Source organism: Sus scrofa, chromosome 13 (genome assembly GCF_054392235.1).
Source record: "Sus scrofa isolate SSC_HxYL_T2T_F1_AM1 chromosome 13, Sscrofa_HxYL_maternal_Yorkshire_Landrace_v2.0, whole genome shotgun sequence".
NCBI lineage: Eukaryota > Metazoa > Chordata > Mammalia > Artiodactyla > Suidae > Sus > Sus scrofa.
In genome coordinates, this window is record NC_139395.1 from 176,879,979 (window position 1) to 176,903,174 (window position 23,196).

Sequence of the window (23,196 nt, forward strand, 5' to 3'; positions counted from 1 at the left end):
CCAATGTGTCATTTAAGGCCTGTGTTTCTTTATTGACTTTTTGTTTGGATGATCTGTCTATTGCTGTAAGTGGGTATTAAAGTCTGCCACTATTACTGTGTTGTTACTGTCTTCTCCATTCATGGATGTTAGCAGTTACCTTATATATTGTGGTATTCCTATGTTGGGTGCATATATATTTATAATTGTCATGTCTTTTTTTTGGAATTATCCCTTGATCAATAAGTGCCCTTCTTTATCTCATAACATTTTTCTTATTTTAGTTATTTTGTCTGATATGAATAATGCTACTCCAGCTTTCTTTTTCTTTCTATTTGCATGGAATACCTTCTGCCATCCCTTCACCTTCAGTCAGTATGTTTCCCAAGATCTGAAGTCAGTCTCATGTAGATAGCATACATGTGGGTCTTATTTTTGTATCCATTCAGTGAGTCTGTGTTTTTTGGTTGGAGCATTTAATCCACTTAAATTCTAGGTAATTATTGATATGTATATACTCATTGCAATTTGTAGAATTTCTTTGGCTTTGTTGTTATTGGATTTTTTTTCTTCCTTTCTTCTTTTGTTCTCTTCTCTTGTGATTTTTTCCTTTTCTTGTGATTTGATGTCTATCTTTAGTGTTACACTCAGATTGCTCTTTTCTTTTTATGGGTGCATCTATTGTAGCTTTTTAATTTTCAGTTTCCATGAGCTTTTGATATAGCATTCCATACATATATCAGATTGTTTTGAATTGTTAGTAAAAATATATATATGTATGTGTAACTGGGTCACTTTGCTGTACCATAGAAAACTGACAAAACACTGTAAACCAGACATAATGGAAAAAATAAAAATTATGTTTAAAATATTTTTAAAATCTTTAATTTCAAATGCATTTTTAATATTATGCCTTTGTTCTCTCCTCTTCTCATGATTGCTGGTTTTGATAACAGATTTGTGGATAATTTCCTACTTTTATTTCATGTTAACCTTTACTCATGATCTTTTCCATTCATAATATTCTTGTTTATAGTTTAGGGCTTTTCTTTTCAATCTAGAAATATTCCTTTAGCATTTGTTGTAAAGCTGGTTTGGTGGTGCTGAATTCTCTTAGATTTTGCTTGTCTGTAAATATTTTGATTTCTCTTTCAAATCTAAATGAGAGGCTTGCTAGCTAGAATATTCACAGTTGTAGGTTTTACCCCTTTGAAAATCCTAAATAGGCATTCCCTTTGCAGCTCAGCAGTTAACAAACCCAAATAGGATCTGTGAGGATTTGGGTTTGTTCCCTGCTTTCACTCAGTGTGTTAAGCATCTGGCATTGCCATGAGCTGCAGTGTAGGTCACAGATGTGGCTCAGATCCTGCATTGCTGTGGCTATGGCATAGGCTGGTATCTGTAGCTCTAACTCAGCCCCTAGCCTGGGAACTTCCTTATGCCATGGGTGCAGTCCTAAAAAGAAAACAAAATCCTAAGTATATCATTCCACGCCCTTCTTGCCTGCAGAATTTATGTTGAAAAATCAGCTGCTATCCTTACGAGAGTTAGCTTGCATATGATTTGTTGATTTTCCCTTGTTGCTTTTAATATTTTTCTTTTTATTTAATTTTTTCAGATTGATTAGTATGTATGTATGTATGGAGTTGCCCTGCTATCCAGAAATGGGAGAAAAGTATAAGAGAATGGAAACTTTCAGAGTATTTACATAGTGCTGATCAAGTAAGGAATAGAAGATATGTAGAAACTCCATTCTGTCTTTTCTCTAAACACCTTAAGATTGTAACAGTTCTGATTCACTGATGAGTTAGTAATCACCATAGCACAGGCTGCAATAATAGAATGTCATAGATTATTTGGCTTTATACCAAAACATTTATTTTTTGATGTTCTGAAGAATGGGATGTTGAAGAACAAGGGGTCAGTAGATATTACACATAATCATTTTGCTGCTTCCTGGCTAGTAGGTAACTGCCATTGTACATGGCCTTTCCTGTTTGAATATGCATGTAAAAAAAAAAGCCTCTTGTCCCTTTTCTTCTTATAAGTGCACATATCCCATTGTAAAAGGCTTGCCCTCATGACTTAATCTAGCCCTAACATCCTCCCAAAGGGTTCACTCCAAACACTACCACATTGGGAGTTAATGTGTCAACATGAGATTTTTGTGGGAATCCAACATTCAGTACTTAATAAAGATCTGCATCATCATATTATAGCTCAAGGAATTCTTTGTATATGAAAATTCTTTGGAATGATGGTCTTAAAGTTTATCCAATCAATTAATTAGTTTTTACAATTCACAGATGTATCTCCCATTAACTTTCTTGACATGATGCAATGGGATTTTGATTGGCTTTCATCAGTGTGGGTCATGTTTTCCAAGACACTTTTATAAAAATGTGCACAATACTTCATCCTTTGGAAAAGACGCTTCATTAAAATCTAAATCCCGCTGCCAAATTTATAGAGGAAAGTATAAGCAAGAGTGGAAATCTTTAAAATATGTGCACAGAACTGTTTAAGTAGGGAGTAAATGTGTAGAAACTCCATGTTGACTGGTCTCTAATACCTTGATTTTTAAAATATTTACTTATCTGATTATTTAGAAGAGTAATTTTCTAGTATGGTCCAAAACCTATGGCATTAGCATTTGAAACAGAAATTCTCTTGGTAGAGCCTATTAATCTCTTTCCCTAGGCCCTCCAGGTGATTCTGAGCCTCACTATATTTTGAGAACCACTATATTAGAGAAAAATAACAATTTTTAAAAGTCTAGACTACAGAGGAGTTCACAGATACCTAATGAATGTGCTAATGATATTCTACTCTAGCTGGTCACAACACAGATCTAGAATACTCTTCTAGTATTGACTAGTGTTTGTTTTCACTTGCTTCCTAAGTTTGTTGATTCTTTGACAGAGTTTAATATTGTTAGCAACTCCTAATAGAACAAGGTATTGTTAAATGATGAGAAAATAAGGTTTACCCATGTGCATAAAGAGAGATGAACTATGAATCCTCTTAAATCTCAAGGTTAAAACATTGATACACCTTCATAATAAAGAATATTTCTATTGCTAGTATTACAAAGGGGAGGTTTCATCTAATATCAGTGGTGTTCTGGATGGTTAGATAATTGTACCTTTGAAACAACATTCTTTTCATCTTATTAACATTAAATAGTTTATATGTCATTTCCTTGTGTCTATTTTAAAAATATATCTGTACAATATCTTCTAAAATGTGGGCTTTATACAGTTTATATTTTATATCTTTCCCAACCATCCACTGAAATGATATACATGATATACAAAAATACATCTATACAAAAAATCTTTAACAGAAATAAAAATGGGAACACATCAATAAAGAAGAGACTTTAGTGAATTTTGGAAGGCATAGATTAATGTGAACTTTGGGAATACACATTAAAACCTCTTATCCATAACACATTGTAACACATATTATTGATTTATTTATTTTACAATTTTTTTTTAGTTCTCAAAAGAGTGAGACCATGTCCTCCGTATTCTGCCATTTCTCTCTTCTCCATGCCCATTCCAAATTAGTCCTTCAATCTAAACTCTTAGTTTACAGAATTAGTACAGATATTCATATTACCCAACAACAAAGATCAGGTGGAAATGACCTCAAAAGGCACTATAGAGAGTGAGAGGCAACTCACTCCTTCCAGATCCTCATATAAGCACACTGAGTTAAGAGCATCCTCTTATCATTTGGCCTTACCATGTTTTCCTCATGTCTTTCTTATTCTGTTTATTCCTCTGTGTGACATGAGAATTGAATCTGCAAGAAGTGAGATTCACCATGTCCCAAATAAAGTAAAATGAAAGGCCTTTTGATGGTTGACAGAGTTCTTATGATTTGACCCTGTTTATTCAAATGCAAATATGCCTATTATTTGGAGGTAAATGTGACATGAGTCTCCAGTCTGAATAGCAGTTTTACTATCAAGTATCTTAAACTCAAATGCCTTTCTGATTACAACACTATTGTGGTGCTTAATAAATGTATATACAAAGCCACATTGAGGAATTTGCACACATGTAAATATTTTAATTTTAATTTCTGCTTTAATTTAGAATTATATGAACACTTGATTAAAATTCCCTGTATATTTATGATATAAATATTTTAAAACATTTATTACTAGGAGTTCCCGTCGTGGTGCAGTGGTTAACGAATCCGACTAGGAACCATGAGGTTGCGGGTTCGGTCCTTGCCCTTGCTCAGTGGGTTAACGACGATCCGGCGTTGCCGTGAGCTGTGGTGTAGGTTGCAGATGCGGCTCGGATCCTACGTTGCTGTGGCTCTGGCGTAGGCCGGTGGCTACAGCTCCGATTCAACCCCTAGCCTGGGAACCTCCATATGCCGCGGAAGTGGCCCAAGAGATAGCAACAACAACAACAACAACAACAAAAAGACAAGCCAAAAAAAAAAAAAAAAAAACATTTATTACTAAAGATAATTCATTAAAACAATGAGTTGATTATGAATCCAAGAAAACTTTGCACAATAGTCAACACATAGCAACATCTAATTGGCCTCATTCTGTGTTTTTTCATGTAAGGGAACACATTAGTATCAGATACAAGTATTTCTCTTTAATGTTTTTCTCAGTGAATCTATGACACTCTTATTTCTCAGGCTGTAGATAATTGGATTTATGAAAGGAATTATAACAGTATAAAATAGAGAGTCAATCATATCTTGTTCACCTGCCTGCACAGACCCAGGGCGCACATACATGAAGAGAAGAGGTCCATAGTATAAAGAGACAGATAGGAGGTGGGATCCACAGGTGGAGAAGGCCTTCCTTATACCTTGTGCAGACCTCTTTTTTAAGATCGTAAGGAGTACGCGTGTATAAGAGACAAGAACAATGAGAATTGTGAACACCTGAATTGAGCCAGAGAAAATAAATATCATCAGAACATTAATAGAAGGATCAGTACAAGAAATTTTCAACAATGGCATGATGTCACAATAAAAATGATGAATTATGTTGTAATTACAGAAGGTTAATCTGAATAAAAATCCTGTATGAATTAAGGCATGAAGAAGACCACCTACGAATGATGAGATGAGCATTCTCAGGCATTGCCTATTAGTCATAATCATTGGATAAAGTAACGGGTTGCAAATGGCTACACAGCGGTCATACGCCATTGTTGCCAGCAGAAAACATTCTGTGGTTCCACTGACTAAAAAGGAAAAACATTGTGTCATGCATTCAGAGAGAGAGATCATCTTACTCTTGGTGAGGATGTTGACCAGCATCCTGGGGGTCACTGTGGAGGATAACCAAGTATCCACAAAAGCCAAGTTCCCAAGAAATAAGTACATGGGAATATGAAGTTGAAGGTCATTGTGGATGAGAGCAATCAGACCAAGATTCCCCATGATGGTGATGATGTATATAACTGAGAACAACAAGAACAGAGGAATTTTACATTCCTGTTGATATGTAAGTCCTGTGAGAACAAACTCTGTCAGCTCTGTTGCATTTTTTGTTTCCATATTCTTAAACAATGTTCTCTGAAATAAAATGTAACAAGTGTAAATAGTACAGACATCAACCATTTAAGAGAGAAAATGTGATAAGGATAATTGAAATAAAGCCATACACTAGCTTGACTGCCCTCTATTTTATTTACCCTTAGAAAAATATGAAAAGTGTTTGTGTAAATTATTGTATTGGAAAAATACAATTATTTTATTTCAAAATATGTCCAGGAATTAACAAGTATTGCAGAGAAGAAAGAAATAATGAACATGAGCAAATTTTTGTGGAAACTATTGAAGGATATAGAGAAATCCTTGTCTAGGTTGCGGATATGGTGTTAAAACTATAGGTTAAAAAAGGAACCCTATTACACTGTTGTTGGGAATGTAAATTGGTGAAACCCCTGTGGAAAACAGTATGGAGATTCCTCAGAAAACCAAAATAGAACTACCATTTGATCCAGCAATCCCACTCCTGGGCATCTATCCAGAGGAAACCATGACTCAACAAGACACATGTACTCCAATGTTCATTGCAGCACTATGTACAATAGCCAACACATGGAAACAACCTAAATGTCCATCAACAGAGGAGTGGATCAAGAAGAGGTAGTACATATACACAATGGAATATTACTCAACCATTAAAAGGAAAGAAATAATGGCATTTGCAGCAACATGGATGGACCTATAAACTATCATGCTAGGTGAAGTCATTCAGACAATGAGACACCAACATCAAATGCTATCACTTACATGTGGAATCTAAAAAAAAAAAGGACACAATGAACTTCTTTGCAGAACAGGTACTGACTCAGACTTTGAAAAACTTATGGTTTCCAAATGAGACAAGTTGTGGGGGGTGGGAGGATGCACTGAGGGTTTGGGATGGAAATGCTATAAAATTGGGTTGTGATGATCATTTTACACCTATAAATGTGATAAAATGCATTGAGTAATTTGAAAGCCTATATAAAAGAAAGAACAAAAAAAGAGATTTTAGAGGGACATGGATTACAAAATGAATTGCCTGCCAAGTGAAATATCTTGAATTTTATTCTTTAAGAAATAGATAAACACTGAAAACTTTTACAAGTAGTGGCTTAACAACTCATTTTGTTAAAATAAATATTGATCATAGAATATAGCCTTCAAGGTGAAGAACCCAGTATCAGAAACATTAATTGGGAGGCTGGAACTTTTACACAGTGATTCCCAAATCAGTGTATATATAAGAATTATCTTGGGGAATTTGGGCACAAAATATAAATTGTGAGGATTTATTATAGTAATTGATTCAGTAGGTCATAAATGACATCTAGTAATATATATTTATAAATGATCCCCAGGTAATTAAAATATATCTGATGTTCTTAGTACATGTATGGTAAGACATTGGGATTTTGGAGGAAGGCAAAGAGGTAGAGCGAAATAATTCAGAATTTAGAGTCACTAGGACCTGGTGATGCATTAGATATGAAGGGTTGGTTGGTAAAAGTGAAAGAGTCCCCTGGTGTCTGGTAGACGATCTGACAATATTTGATTGAAAACTCAGATGCAGTGGCCACTTTTAGCTAGGAACATCCTCTAAACATCAAAATGACACAATTAGCAATATAGTTCTATAAGTGTTTAATAGAAATAATGACTTGGAAATTATTGCAATGGCTAGCGTGTAGTATGTATGATATATGCAATGCACAGTGTGAATAAGGTAAAAAGAAGAAAGTAAAGAAAATAAATGTGAGTAGTGGAAATGTTATGTTAAAATTTATATACATCATTTATTAGATGGATAACATCTGCCCCTTTTTTCTGCCACATGATCCTTGGGTGTACACATACACTGTCATTTCCTCTAGAACCAAAATTCTGATTACTGACTCTCCCATTCCCTTGTACCTAGAGTGAGGAGACCAGATCTAAGATTAGCCACTCGAGCTCAACTACAGTGGATTTGAAATATGAAGAGATTTGAGTTGCAAGATAACTAATCAGGCAATATCATAACACCAAAATGCATCCTGTGCCCACAGCAGTGGCATTGTGAGTGTGAGCTGTGGCATTCAAGTTTAGCAGCAATGATAAGAGCTGTTATTGAGTGAAAGCTTGGACATAATTTTGGGTGTTGGCTGTCTGATATTTTTCTTTGTGTTCTGCCCATTTCTCTAGTGGGTTTCTTAAGCTTCTCTAGCATTTTTTATTTTGCTAGAGAAAATTCTCTTTAACTCATGTTGTCTTGAAACCAAGAGCTCAGGCTCACATGAGAGGAGAAAAAGAAAACCAGAAAAGCCATTGAGAAGAGAGACCAGAGAAGCAGAAGGGAATTGGAAAGCTGAGTTTTGGGAACTTAAAGAGAGGAATATACTCTGGAAGGACAAAGAAAAACACAGTACTTAAAGCAAAATAAATTCCCTGGGAGGATAAGAAGTGAATAGAGACACCCAAGTGTAGGATTTAAGAGACTTTTAGTGGCTTTAGTGAGAGTGGTTTCCGTTTTGTGATAGAGTTGAGGTCCGAGAATAATGAGAAGTGAATGGGAAGGAAGTGCACTACAGCAATGAGGAGAATGAAAGAATATCTGAGGTGTGGAGATCAGATGTGAATTTCTTGTCTTGAGAAACAATGTCATGAAAATTGTCAATGGGGCAAGAGGTGGGCATTGAGAAGAGAAAATATGAACCAGTAGAATGGGAAATATGACGAATGAAAAGGAAGCATGAAGCAAGAAGCAAGAAGCAAAGAAAGGACATAGATAATTGTAGGAAACATTAGGCAATGAAGAGCAGGGGAGGAAGTACCAGAGAAGGGCTTAAATGAAATAAGGGGAAAGACTTAGAAGTGGGGGCTCAAATATTTGTCTTAACTCTGGTTTTCACTAAAAATCATCAGCACTGGGAATCCTTTCTTTTTATTTTATTAAAAATCCAGTTTATTTTTTACATGAAAATTGTATATGGAATAGAGACTTTCATTTTAATTTTACTTTATACATTTGGATTGTTATTAAATACACTACAATTGCCTAGTATCTTTGTTGTAACTGTGATGAGAGCTGACTTTCTCTAGAAATGTTGCTGTGTTTACTGGACAGCTTTTGCTTTTCTACCAGTGTGATAGCAGAAAACAATTGAGCCAAAGACTGGAACTTGATACAGGCAATAGAAATAACCAGTGCCAATAATTGTAGTTATTAAATTTACATTTATTTGGAATCAGCTTTCTTCCATGCATTCCCAAAACTAAATAAAATTTTTCAATTTGATGTGTAAGTACTTATTAAGTCATAATGGTGACCAGAGCACTGGAGAAACATTTTTTGAATTTTTCAGTATGTATTATTTTCAGTGAAATTATTGTCAGAAGTGGGTTATTAAATAGACATTATTATTTAGTTGATTTATCTTAAAATTTAATCAGAGAGTGTAGTTAATTAAATGGAATAAGTATTTTGAACACAATTATCAGAAATATTTATTTTCCAGGAAACAAGACCTAAATCACAAAGCCCACTTTTAATTTCTTTAACAATCCAGTTCACCAAAAAGTATCCTATAGAGGCACTATAATTATTCTAACGAGATTACTATATATCATTAAAGAATACAGTGTATTCTTACAGTTATTTTGCTTATCCAGATTTTACTCACAATCCTAAAATACACGGATGATTCATTACTTGTTTCCTATTTTCAATATCATATAAACTAAATCATATTATTATGTACCTAATAGAATTTTTGCTTTTATATAGTATTTTAATAGTATATAGTATCTTAACATTCTATAAAAATAATAAATATTATACAAATAATTCTCTCTTACCAATATCTGGTAAGAAATCATTGAGATCTTTTCAGTGTTCAGTTGTCTGAAGTAGAAAATAGTACGAGAGCACAGCAATGACAGTAACACAGGCACACTGTGTTATTTTTCAGACTGATTCATTTTGGAGGCTTTATTTTCCAAGCTTGGGAAAATGTTGTTTATATGAATTTGTTTTGACTACAGAGTCAGTTGTACAACTGTGTTCTTTTGCCAGAAAAGGAAGGAGGAAAGAACGGAAAGTCCCCTGATAATGCCTGAAGACTCCTTTTAGGACAATCCTAAACTTGTCTACTGGGCATTATGTACTTGGACATAGATGAGGAATCCAGGCTATTCCACAGGGCATTACAGACTCTGAAATTATAAACATCAAATTGTTGTTGACATAATTGGCTTTAACAATTGAAATTGGAGTGCTTTCCACCACAGATGGAAATTACGGCATATTTATTCAAACTCCATTATATCTCTCAATTTTGATACTTCTCAGTGCTTTTCTCAGGATGGTCTGGTTTAGCTAATCATGCTTGATTTTCATGAGGTTAAAGTTCTAAACACCCTTCAGGAGCCAACCCCAAGGAAGTTGTTCTCTTCATGGAAACTGTAGCTCACATGCAGACCTACACATAACTCCCACTTTACAATGAAATCCTATGAGTAATATTACTAGGCAAAAATCAGGGAGAGGAGCAAAGGAAAACACAAAACAAGGGACACAGTAGGAGAGAGGCTAAATTAGTGCTTCTCAAACTTTAATCCATGTGACTTGCTTGGAGATTTTCTTAAGATGCAGATCGTTTCATTAAGCCAAGAGTGAGATTCAAGGTCTTCATTTCCAACAAAGTGATACCTCTGGACATTTGCCATCCTCAGGGTCTTCCATCATTGTCAGACCCAGCTTATCAGAGAGCAAGGTCATTAAAGAAACCAACCAAAAAAAAAAAATGAAAATGTAGTTGGCATGCAAAGAGGAGCCAGTTTGAACAAGGGAGGCCAGCATGCATGCAATTACATAGGGTCTGGAGGCTATATCAGGAATGTTTTTCTTTACTCCAACTGAAAGGTAATCGATTGAGAAATTTTGAACATAGTGGCCACATGTTCAGATTTGACTTTAATTATTAAGAGAGAAGTTGTCATTGAACATTCATTGAGAAATATAATGGCATTATTTATGTAAAACTAGTGTAATATGAAAAAAGTAATATTTTTGTTTGATTCTGAAAAACAGAGAAATGTTTATACTTTGGTCTATTGTCAGAAGGGGGAAAGCACAGGACATAGACTTTGGTACACTCGCTGATCAATTATTCTGTGTTCTTAGAATTGTGTTAGTGAAACTGAAAAAAAAGGCAAGAAAAAAACCCACTGCAGATGAAAGATAAGTCACTGAAAATTCATCAAATGGACGGAGTAAGTAATGTGTATTATAGTAGATTCAACATAACCCAAACATGATGTAAATTGTACTGTTCCTGTCAGTTTTGTGTAATTATCTTTTAATTTATTTTGCTGCCTATGGATGAGTACAGAAGCCTGCATTGCTGCTTTCAGTATGAGTAGCCTCTTCAATTTTAGTCATTTTAATAGGTGGGTCACATTGACACATTGTGCTGTTCCTTTGCCTTTCCCCAGTACAATTATATAGAGCATAGTTTTCTGTTATTTAACATATACAATATAGCTTGTTTAGTGAAATTTGTTCAAAGGCTTTGCCCATTTTTAATCCAGTTGTATATTTCTTATTATAGAGTTTTGAGAATGTTCCATACATCCTGATATAATGCTTTTATAAAATATGTGAGTTGCAGATATTTTCTCTAGGATTTTTATTTCTTTCCCTCCCATAAGATATCACACTGATTCACCAGTTGACTGGACCTAGTGGGCAAAATAGCAACACCTGTAGACTTAGGCATTTGCAGCAAGAAGGTAAAAAATGCTTCTATCAAAAATTCAGGGCCATTTAACTCATTAACATTTCTAGGGGTTCACCAGTCTGGGTCATGGGGATATATACCTTCTAAGGGGAAGGGGCATATTTTGCATCTTGCCCCTCCTACAACTAAAAAGAACCACAACATCTGGTGAGCCCTTGTGGATTTTAGGGTAACACCATCTGCATTTGGGTGTGCCATTCCAACCATTTATCAAGTATCCAGAGAAGTAGCTAGTTTTAAGTGGGGCTCAAAAGAGGAGAAAGATTTGCCAAAAGTCTAGGCTGCAGTTCAAGTTGTTCTGCCACTTGAGCCACAGGATCCAGCACAGAGAATGGTGCTCAGAGTGGTAGTGGCAGGTAGGGATGCTGTTTGGTGCCTTGGTCAGGTCTGTATAAGTAAAAAACCTGACACACTCTTAGGACTGGAGCAAAGCGCTACCATCCACTGCAGATAACTCACTATTCCCTGTGTGAGAAACTATTGACCTGCTACTGGGCTTCTTAGAGACCAAATGCTTAACTATGGGCCACCAGTTTTCCATGGGATCAGAGCTGCCTTTCATGAACTTGGTGTTGTATGACCCACCAAGCTATAAAATTGGAAGGACAGGGCCACACCTTTACCAAGTGGGAGTGATATGGACACGCTCTGGTCTGAGGGTACCAGTAAGTTTCTTGAAGCATGATTGAAATGCCCACGGTCTCCATACCTACTACACTGGCTTCTCTATCCCAGCCTGTACTATGAGCTCATAGTGGAGTTGGGAGCATTCTCTATAATAAATAGTTAGAGGAAGTTTTTACCTGGACCTGATTTACCAATGATTCTGTATCACATCCAACACCATCTGAGAGTGGACAACTAAAGAAGATGCACTCTATCTTCTTTATTCATTCCTCTGTAGATGGACTCCTAGGTTGCTTCTTAATCTTGACATTTATAAATTATGCTTCTAGGAACTATGGAGTTCATGTGTCCTTCAAAATAGTGTAGTGTTTTACTTTTCCTTGGATGTATACCCAAAAGTAGAGTTTCTAAGTCATGTAGTAGTCTATATTTGTTTTTTGTTTTTCTGTTTTTTCTTCAGGAAACCTCATAGTGTTTTCCACAGTGGCTATACCAATTTACTTTCTCATTAACAGTGCAAAAGGGTTCCCTTTCCTCCACATTCTCACAGATGTTGTTTTTGATCTTTTTGATGATGGTCATTCTGACAGGTGTGAAGTGTTATCTCATTGTGGTTTGATTTGCATATCTCTGATAATTAGCAATGATGAGCATCTTTTCATATCACTGTTGACCATTTGTACATCTTCTTTGGAAAAGTGACTATTTAAGTCCTCTTGCCATTTTTTTAATGTGGTTGATGGTTTCTTTTGCTGCACCAAAGTGTTTAAGCTTAATTATATATCATTTGTTTATTTTGTTGATAGTGTAGGAATATTTTCTAGTTTCTTTTACATATAGCTGTAATTTTCTTTTACAGATAGATGTCCAGTTTTCTGAGCCCAGCTTACTGAAGTGACTATCTTTTTCCCATCATGTATTGTTGTCTCCAACAGATTAATTGTTGTCCTTAAGTGCAGAGGCCTATTGCCTGGCTCTCTGTTCTGTTGATCTTTTTGTCTGTTTTTTTGTCAGTACCATACTCTTTTGACGACTGTAGCTTTCTAGTATAATCTGAAGTCAAGAAGTGTGTTACTGTCATTTCTCCTGTTTTTTTTTTTTTTTTTTTTTTGAGAGCATTTTGGCTATTCAGGATCTTTTATGTTTCCATACAAATTTAAAATTTATTCTAATTCTGTGAAAAATATCATTGGTATTTAGATCGGTATGACCCAGAATATGTAGATTGCCTTAGGTAATATGGTCATTTAGTAATAATATTAATGCTTGGCCTTCTCGTGGGTGTGGCCAGGGCTCAGCATGTTCTAGGGCTGGTGCCTGATCCCTGGTGGGTGTAGCTGTGTCTTGAGGTCTCTGGCCACAGGGTCCCAGGATTTTTGGGTCTAGTTCCTGCATGCTGGTACAGGACTGGATTCTGGGTCCCCCTGAAAATAGGACCATGCAACATTTTCCACATACTAGAGCAGGCTCCCAATAAGGAGTTCCATCAGTGTCTATGTCCCCAAGGTGAACTCCAGTTTCCTCGTGCATCTCCAGGAAAGCCTTCAGGATCTGTAGGAGGGTCTCACACAGGCTCCTTTCAAATTATGGCTTCTGCCCTGAATCTGGAGCATGTGGGATTTAGTAGATGCCTTTTAAGAGTAGAATCTCTATTTTCCAAAGTAATCTGGGTCTCAGGAAAGTAAGCCCTGCTGGCCTGTGAGAACAACTGATTTCAGACCTTGACATTCTGATGCAGGACCCCTGGACTGATGAGTCCAATGTGGAGCTCAGACTCATTGCAACTTGCAGAGAACCTCTGTGCTTATAGTGATTCTTCCATTTGTGGGTCACCCACTTGAGGGTATGGGCTTGATTATAGTGACTCTGCCCCTGCCACCTGTATTTTTGAAGTTCCTTCTTGATATCTTTAGTGGTAGAAGGTCTATTCTGACTGATTCAGGTCTTTCTCATTAATGGTTGTTCTCTAAATAGTTGTAATGTTGATATGCCTAGGATAGGAGGTGAACTCATGCTCTTCCTACTCTGCCATCTTGGCTCAGGGGTGCTATTGTCTTCATTTAAGTGTAAGCAAAACATAAGGAATTGTGTAGGGGTGCCGTGTTGACAACAAGTGGACCAGAAATCATTCATTTTATGTGTTAAATTTATTCAGCTTAGGTATGTCCAGATTTCTTGTTGGACATTATTTTGTTTGTGTCTTTGGGGAAAGATTAGTATTGATTTAATGGACTATGTCAAGATGATGGCCAGACCCTTTCTGGATGGCAATCATTTAATCCATAGTGGGCCTGAATGGAACAAAAAGGTAGAAGGACACTGATTGTTCAGGAACATGAATCTTATTTTGCCCTCAGTGCTCTTGGTTCTCATGTTTTCAGTCTTAGACTGAAATCTATGCCATTGGCTTCCCTATTCTCAAAGCTTAGAGCTATCATCAGCATTCCTGGGTCTCTGCTTTGCAGAAAGCGGATTGTGAATCGTCTCAGCCTCCATAATCATAGGAGCGAATATCTTAAATGTCTAGATTTAGAGATGTAGATATATATGTAAATAGATGTATACTATGTATATGGGTTGATCTCTGTATTGATGGATGGATGGTGAATGGATGGGGAGATATATAGGTAGAGATAGAAAGAAATTAACAAATGTGCATGTACACACACACACACACCCAGTGTATCCTGTGTCTGAACAATCCTGGTTCCTAATACAAACCCTCACAGTTCATTTAGTGTATTTCTTTCTTTATATTGAAAAAAGATGGGAAATATTATGATGCAGTTGTTAACTGTTACCATCAAATAAGGCTGATTTAGAAGGTGCCTTTTCAAACAATTTTTCATCTTATTATTATAGCTCAAGGAATACCGTGTATATGAAATTTCTTTGAAATAATGATCCAAAAATTGATCCAACCCAATACAAGTTTTTTTTCTGATTAACAGATGTATCTCTCATTCACGTTATTGCCAAGATGCAATGGAATTTTGATTAGCTATCATCATTATCATCTATGCTTCCCAAGAAAAATTTATGAAAATGATCCTCAATACTTCATCCTTTGGAAAAGATGTAAATACCTTGCAGATCTAGGACAAGATTCTCTAGAAGGCTTTATATTTTATAAATCAGTGTTTACTATAGGTTACTTTGTCTTCAATAGCCAGGTTTCAAGGGTCCAGGAATCAAGAAGTGGAAATATGAACGGCAGCGCTCACTAGTACACTCAGTAACATACTAGCATGTTTTTTTTTTATGTTCCCTTGCTCTTATGCTTTGAAGGCTTAGAAGTCTTAGAGCCAGAGGTAGGAATACTTCCACCAGGTAGCACAGCAAGTTCATTGTGCAGCTCATTGTGTGTGTGAGGTGGAAGTTAAGACTGCCCATGAGCTTCTCATTCCTCTGAATCATATTGAAGGAAGGGAGTTATTGTGTGGACTAGATGACTGATCCTTCCTACTAAGGAGAAATTGGAATGCTACTCCACAATGGAGATAAGGATCAGCAAGTCTCAAATACATATTACTTTGGATATCTCTTAGTTGTGCAATTCGCTATAACTAAGGTCAATGGCAAACTTTAACAAACTCATTGAGCAGGAATATTTGTGGCCTAGACTCTTTGGGAATGAAGATTTGCCTCACCCCACCAGGTAAAGAACAATGGCTAGCAGTGGTGCTTCCTGAAGGCAATGGGTATATGGATTGGTAGTGGAAGAAGGTAGTTAAAAATACCATGTGTTCATTTACGGGATATGAGGATAGTAAAGCCATGTGAATTTTCTTCTTAGTTTGGTAAGGGTATGTTTTGTATATCTGGATGTTGGGCGGGGGTGAAGGTTTGTGTACAGCTAATGCATATATTTTCTTTCCACTATTATTCCCTTCCGTTACCATATAACTTAAGATGTATTGATTATGTATCACAGTATTTAAGCATGTGCATTTGACATCATAATATTCAAATTACCAGATATCAAGAAGAAGAATAAAAATCACTCAAAGATTTTACCTTCTCCTCTGGGGAAAGATTTAATACACTTTCTTATGTATACATTATAGTTATTTCATGTTAGGTGGAGTTATGAGCTTACTGTTGTCGTTATATGGGGATTAAATATGGATAAGGAATTGTATATGTGTACCAAGTTGACAATAATAGATTTTTGATGGTTGGGTTTATGTGTCCACTTGGGTAGCCATGGAATGTCCCAATATTTTGAAAAAGATAATTTCTGGTGTGTCTATGAAGGTGTTTCCAGAAGTAACTAGTATAGAATTGGTAGACTTAATTAAGCATGTGGCCCTCTTCAATGTAAGTGGGCATCATCCAATGTGCTGAGGAGCTAAACTGAGCAGAAAAGGCAATGGATATTTGAATTTGCTTTCTGCTTGACTGGTAGACACACTATCCTGATGACTTTGGTGATCTTTTTTCTCAAGACTTCAGACTCAAACAGGAAACTACTTTTGGCTCTAATGTCTCAGGCCTTTGATCTATGACACCTACTGTCCTGGGTCTCCTGATTACAGAGGGAAGATTCTCATGCTCCATAATTGTATCAGCCTATATCTTATAATAAAAACTTTTCCATAGTTAAGGTTTACTGTATATGTGTTTTTTTGTGTGTGTAATACATACATAACATATATATCTGCATATCATATTGGTTCTACCCTGGCCAACCCTATGCTAATCAAATAATCATTGTACAGTTGGTGAGTTTCTGGCTTTATATTGAAAACTAGAAGAAAATATCATGATACTACTGTTAGTTATTTCCCTCAAATATGTACCCTCAAACATACATAATAATGATATTTAAGTATTTATTTATTTTGTATCTTTGAAACAAACATCAAGTTAAACTATTTCTCCTTATTTTTTCATCACATTCTCTCCAAGGAGCGAATCCTAGTAATAAGAACAATAGGAACTATTCACTTTGACTGTATAATACTTGAAATTGTCACAAAATAGTCTTAATAAGGTGAACTGCATTCAGCAGCCATGCCAGGCCCAGGAATCTCCCTGGGCTCATTAAAATATTGGAAAAAGCTGAGACACTCTTACTGAATTCTCTGTATTTGTACTGTTACATTTATTTAAATTCTGTTGGTACTCTCAAATACTTATCTAGACCCTCATGTGTATAAGCCACTCTGCTACATAACTCAAAAGCTAGAAAGAGTACTAGAACTTCTCAGTTATAGTCTGAAAGAGTTTGTTGGCTGAAATAAGTATTAGACATATCCATTTGTGATCTAAGGAGAATAAATATACCAGCAATGTTTCAAATGAGTGCACACTCTGATTCCCTTTAGGGTAATCTGGAGATGTGTGAATGTATCATTGAAATTTTAACTTCTAAATTAGACCTTGAAGAAAGGGCACGATTTCAATTTAAATGGATACAGTGTATTTGCAGAGGTGTGGGTTGATTCTCTTTGGAGAGACCTGTATAAGCAATAGGATGAACCTGAGTAGTGAAATGTACCCAGGATGCTTTCAGTAATTCATTTTGAGTATAAGATAGAGTTTATTAGGAGAAATGTGAAGGAATAGACTTTAGAGTAAAAACACTTTTTCCATCTGAAAGAATCTCATATTATGCCAGAAAAAAAATGTAGGGTGAAGAAGATAGAGTTAAATGCAGATAGAGATGAGAGAGTTGAGACAGATCTAGATAGATAGATGATAGATAGAGATGTAGATATAAATCATGTTATCTGAGCATGCACATGAACAAATAAATATTTACTTAAGTATATATAAAGATCTAGATACAATACCATACATCCATATATCACAATAGGAATAACAATCCATTAAAAAAATTCAAGAGCTATTTGATTTCATATGAGTTCTTTTTACAAAGAACACTCTGACAACTGTTGGGAAGTAAGCATCAACCAAATAGAGGAGATACATAGCTAGAGTTTTGCAAATCATGGAAGAAGAAGGTAGTTAGAAGGGTGAGGGTCTCAGTGGCAAAGTAAGAATGTACACAGAATCAGTAGTGAGAAGACAAAAGGGGTGAGCCTGAAGATGCACCCCTCATTCTACTTAGAGAATGTAGTGTGACAAAGATTAACATTTGAAGATTTTAAGATACAGACTTCCAACCTCTTTTTCCTCTTTATGTCCTCCCCATCCACTCACTGACCCTTATGATATCATCTCATCTTAATATTATTTGAATTTTGGTAATGTGCATTTACAGATCCTCCTTGTCAAGCACACATTCTAGTAAGCTTTTTATATTCCTATCTTCATTTTTTTTAATTCTAAGAGACTTGACCATTTTCCTCTTATTCTGCCATTTCTTTCTTCTCTATGTCTCTCCAAATTAAATATTCAGTCTAATTGGTTAGGTTTATGATTTAGTGAATGTTTTAAGGTTGGCCTACAACACAACAAACACAGCTAAAAAGGACGTTAGAAAAATCAAATACAGTGAGAGGCAACTCGCCTCTATCCTTTTCTCTAAAAATAACACTGAGGGCATCAGTTACACTATAGCTGTGTCCTCATCGTCTTATCTCCCATGTCATTCCCCCCCCCCATTGCTTTACCACTCCTGTACATTTCTTTCTATGGTGTGGAGTTGCTCTCAAGAAGTACAATTTACCATGCCCCAAATCATGTGAACCTTTTGATGGCTACCAGAACCAGTCTCTCAGCTCTATAACTGTAGTAATATCAAGCATATCAGAAAGTCCTATTCAGAGGAACAGTACTATTTCAGTGCTTAATGCATTTATAAAGCCATGTTGAATAACATACAAATATTTAAAATGTTTTCATACTTGTTTTATTCTCCATTTTAGTATGATATAAACAGTTGAGATATGCAGTTATTTTTAGGAATTTATTAGATACTAATGTCTAAAATCATTAAAAGAATAAGGTGATTACAAATGCAAAATTTTTAAACAATAGTGAACACATAGCAAAATTTAACCTGCACAATTTTGGGTTGTTTTAATTCAAGGAGAACATGTTAGTAAGAAATCTAAACATTTCTCTTTAACATTTTTGTTAGGGAATCTCTGACTTTCTTGTTTCTCAGGCTGTAGATAACTGGATTTAAGAAAGGAATTATGACAGTGTAAAATAGAGAGTCCATCATATCTCGATCATTTTCTTGTGCAGATCCAGGCAGCACATACATGAAGAGAAGAGGGCCATAGTATAAAGAGACAGATAGGAGGTGGGCTCCACAGGTGGAGAAGGCTTTATCTATGCCTTGTAAAGACCTCCTTTTTAAGATTGTAAAGAGAATAAGTGTATAAGAGACAAGAACAACATAAATGGTGAATACCTGTATTATCCCAGGGAAGATGAATACCATCAGATAGTTAATGGAAGGGTCAGTACAGGATATCTTAAGCAGTGGCATAATGTCACAGTAAAAGTGATGTAGGATGATAGAATCACAAAAGGTTAATCTGAATAAAAAATAATTATGAAGTGTGGCATGGAAAAGGTCACCTAAAAACGATAGAACTAACAGCCACATGCATAGTCTATTGGTCATAATCACTGGATACAGTAATGGTTTGCATATGGCGACATAGCGATCATATGCCATAGTTGCCAACAGAAAACATTCTGTGGTTACACAGAGTGTAAAGGAAAAAAACTGTACAACGCATTCAGAGAAAGAGATCATTTTGCTCTTGGCAAAGAAGTTGACCAGCATGTTGGGGGTCACTGTGGATGATAACCAAGTATCCACAAAGGCCAAGTTCCCAAGGAATAAGTACATGGGGATATGAAGGTGAGGGTCATTGCAGATGAGAGCAATCAGACCAAGGTTTCCAAGGAGAGTGATGAGGTATATTATCAAGAAGAGCAGGAACAGGGGGATTTGCCACTCTGACTGATACTTTAGTCCCGTGAGAACAAACTCTGTCAGTTCTGTTGCATTTTTTGTTTCCATATGCTTAATAGATGGCCTCTGAAATACAATGCAATAAATGGAAACTGAAAATTTATCTATAATTTAAAGAAAAATTGATGAGGCTAAAATAAATAAAAGCATAGAAGAGCCTGTATGCATTTTATTCAATTTACTCTTACCAAAAATATAAAAAGTATTTGCAGAAATTGCTACACTGGAAAAATGTGATTATTTTAATTCAAAATATGTACAGGATGGACAGATGTAGAAGAGAAGAGACATTCTGAAAGTGAGCAAATTTATGGTAAAATTGTTGAACTAGGTAGAGAAGTCTTATTTTTAAGACATGAATTCTGTGTCAAAAGTAAGAGTTTAGAGGAGCCTGGATTAAAAAATAAATCAAATGCCATATGAACAATCTCAAACGTTATTCTTTAAGGATAACCATTCACTGAAAACTAAAACAGAGAACAGCAGCATCACTTATTTTGTTCATTTTGTTTTGTTTTGTTTTTGTCTTTTTTAGGGCCACTCCCACAGCATATGGAGGTTCCTATGCTAGGGGTCTAAATAAAGCTGTAGCTGCTGGCCTATGCCAGAGGCGCAGCGACACAGGATATAAGCCATGTCTGAAACCTACAACACAGCTCATGGCAATGCCAGATCCTTAACCCACTGAGCAAGGCCAGATATCAAAACACGACCTCATGATTCCTAGTAGGATTTGTTAACCACCAAGCCATGATGGGTACTCTGGCATCACTTGTTTTTGAAATTAAGTATTTGGTTGTAGAAATAGGCTGCAGGGAGAAGAACCTGCTGTCAGAAACACTAATCAGGACTGGGATTTTGTCTAGTGATTTCTAAACCAGATTACACATCAGAATTGTCTGGGGGAGTTTTGGTCAAAATATAGATTCTGAAGTATTAGCATAGAAACTGATTCAGTAGGTTATGAAAATTGTCTGCTAATATTCATGTTATAAATACTTCTCAGGTGATTAAAATGTATTTTAAATTCTTTGTGTAATAGGATATTTAGTTTTGAGGAAGACAAAGAGATCAAAATAAATTAGAGTATGAAGTAATTAGGATCAGATGACATATGAGTTATGAAGGGTGGTTAGTAAAGGAGAGAGTGTAACTGGGTAGCTTGGAAGAGTAATCAGAAGTTGAGATTGAGAATCAAATGCAGTGGCTAGTTTTTACAAGGGACAATCTCAACCTCCAGGTGATACATACTTAGCATTATGGTGCGGACAAGTGTTTAATAGCAATAATGATTTGGGAATCATTGAGGTGGCTAAAATCAAAATATGTATTCCTCTCCATTTGACAATGTGCCTAAAGAGAAGTAATCCATGAAAATTAGCATGGGAACATTGTAGTAAAGACATTACAAATGGAGATACATTATTTATTAGATGGATAACCTCTGATCATCTTTTCTATCATATGAGTGTTAGTAGTGGAAAAAAGCTGTCATCCATTCTAGGATGCCAAAAAGGCTAGAAACTGACTTTAATCTTGCCCTGAGAGGGAAGGGACTAGATACAGGGTTAGCAACTCAAACTCACCTATACTGGAATGACAATATGAAGAGGGGAGAAAGAAGTCAAAAGTGGATGGAAGAGATTTTTGGTTGCAAGTGAACCAGAGGTGCAAGACACCAGAATGCATTCTGTGCCCACATCAGTGGCATTGTCAGTGTGAATTGTGACATTCAAGGTCAACTCTAACTGAACTACAGTTGGAACATGGTTTTGGGCGTCAGCTTCATTCTCTGTTTTCTACCCATTTCACCAATGAACTTCTCTAACTACCCTAGCAATTCTAGGTTTGAACCAATTTCCATTCAGTTAATCCATTGTGTCTTATAACCCAGAGCTCTGGCTCGCTCAAAAGGAGAAAATAAAAAACCAGAAAAGGCTGCTGAGCAGAGAGGTCCGAAAAGCAGGAGGGAGTTGGAAAGCTGAGACATGGTCACTTAAAGAGAGAAATGCTCAGAAAAGACAAAGGAAAGTACAGTGCCTAAAGCATAATGAATCTTCTGATGGGATAACAACTGAACAAGATAACTGAGTGCAGGAATTAGGAGACTTTCAGTGGCTTTAGTGAGAGCAGTGTCCATTTTGTGATAGAGTTGAAGTTCTAGAATAATGAGAAATGAATAGGAAGAAAGTGACCCAGCACTATGAGAATGAAATAAAGTATCAAAGATGTGGAGAAGAGATGTGAATTTGTCTTGTAGGATGATGTCATGAAAGTTGTCAGAAAAGAGAGAGCTCGGTTTGAGAGGAAAGGGGATAAAGAAGAGTAACTGGAACTTTGGAGGGTGAAAAGAGAAGCCAAAAGAGACAAAGGGACATAGATGCATAAGTGTAGGAAGGACAAGGTAATGAAGAGGGAGAGAGGAATTACCAGAGAAAGGATAAAGAGGAAATAAAGGGAAAGGCTTAAAGGTAGGGCATAAATATTTGTCTTCACTCTAATTTTCATTGAAAGTCATCAGCACTAGGAATGCTTTCTTTTCCTAAAAATCCCAAGTTTATTTTCCTATGGAATACAGGCTTTCCTTTTAACTTTACTTGATACCTGTGTATTGTTGATGTATGTGCTACTGCTACCTAGTATCTTTGTTATCACTATGATTAGAGCCGACTTTCTCTAGAATCCTACTGGTTTTACTTGATAGCTTTTGCCTCTCCACTAGTTGTATAGGTGAAAAAATTGAGCCCAAGCTAGAATATTAATACAGACAGTATAAATTATGGCAAAAGCTGCAGTTATTGTATGTATATTTCTTGGAATTGGCTTCCTCCCATACAGTCCCAGATACCTAGGTAATCAAAATATCAATTTAACATGTGAGAACTTATTAGGTAATAAAGCTTTAAAGAGCACTTGAGAAACATTTCATGAATACATTGATTTATATATTTATACACACATATATATACAACCTTTCTGTGGTTTTGTGTATATATATATATATATGTATATATATATGTGTGTGTGTGTGTGTGTGTGTGTGTATACATATGTATCTTTGTATGACACTAAATGTCAATGAAGTTATTTTAATTTCCAAAGAAATTACTGAAGGAATTAGGTTAAAGGATAGAGAGATGACAATTTAAGTGATTTATCTTAAAATTTAATCAGCATGTGTTTAATTTAAAGGAATATGTATTTACAACAGAATTATCAAAAGATTTCTTACACAGGAAATATTATGACCTAACTCTCTAAACTTACTTTTGAAATGTTTAACATTCTAATTCACCAAAACATATCCTCTGGAGTCATTATGATTATTCTAATTAGATAAGTGTATACAATTAAAGAGCACAGCATAGTCTTAAAGCTGTTTTATGCATA

General features: G+C 35.7%; 3 protein-coding genes across 3 annotated transcripts in view; 1 reads left to right on the top strand and 2 right to left on the bottom strand.

The window, feature by feature from the left end:
- LOC146397788 (uncharacterized) overlaps positions 1-23,196 on the top strand; it is a 797,689-nt gene that overhangs the window by 563,539 nt on the left and 210,954 nt on the right. The gene's annotated exons all lie outside the window — the stretch shown is intronic.
- LOC110256349 (olfactory receptor 5H8-like) lies at positions 4,588-5,562 on the bottom strand. The gene has a single exon (XM_021069831.2). It carries the CDS (start codon positions 5,521-5,523, stop codon positions 4,588-4,590), a length of 936 nt encoding a protein of 311 aa, XP_020925490.2. The 5' UTR covers positions 5,524-5,562.
- LOC100623013 (olfactory receptor 5H8-like) lies at positions 16,887-22,238 on the bottom strand. Its single transcript, XM_084989097.1, has one exon. It carries the CDS (start codon positions 19,852-19,854, stop codon positions 18,925-18,927), a length of 930 nt encoding a protein of 309 aa, XP_084845223.1. The 5' UTR covers positions 19,855-22,238; the 3' UTR covers positions 16,887-18,924.

What these genes read in the sequence shown, in the direction of transcription:
- LOC110256349 (XM_021069831.2), bottom strand. Translation starts at nt 5,523, where the DNA reads ATGGAAACAAAAAATGCAACAGAGCTGACAGAGTTTGTTCTCACAGGA.
- LOC100623013 (XM_084989097.1), bottom strand. Translation starts at nt 19,854, where the DNA reads ATGGAAACAAAAAATGCAACAGAACTGACAGAGTTTGTTCTCACGGGA.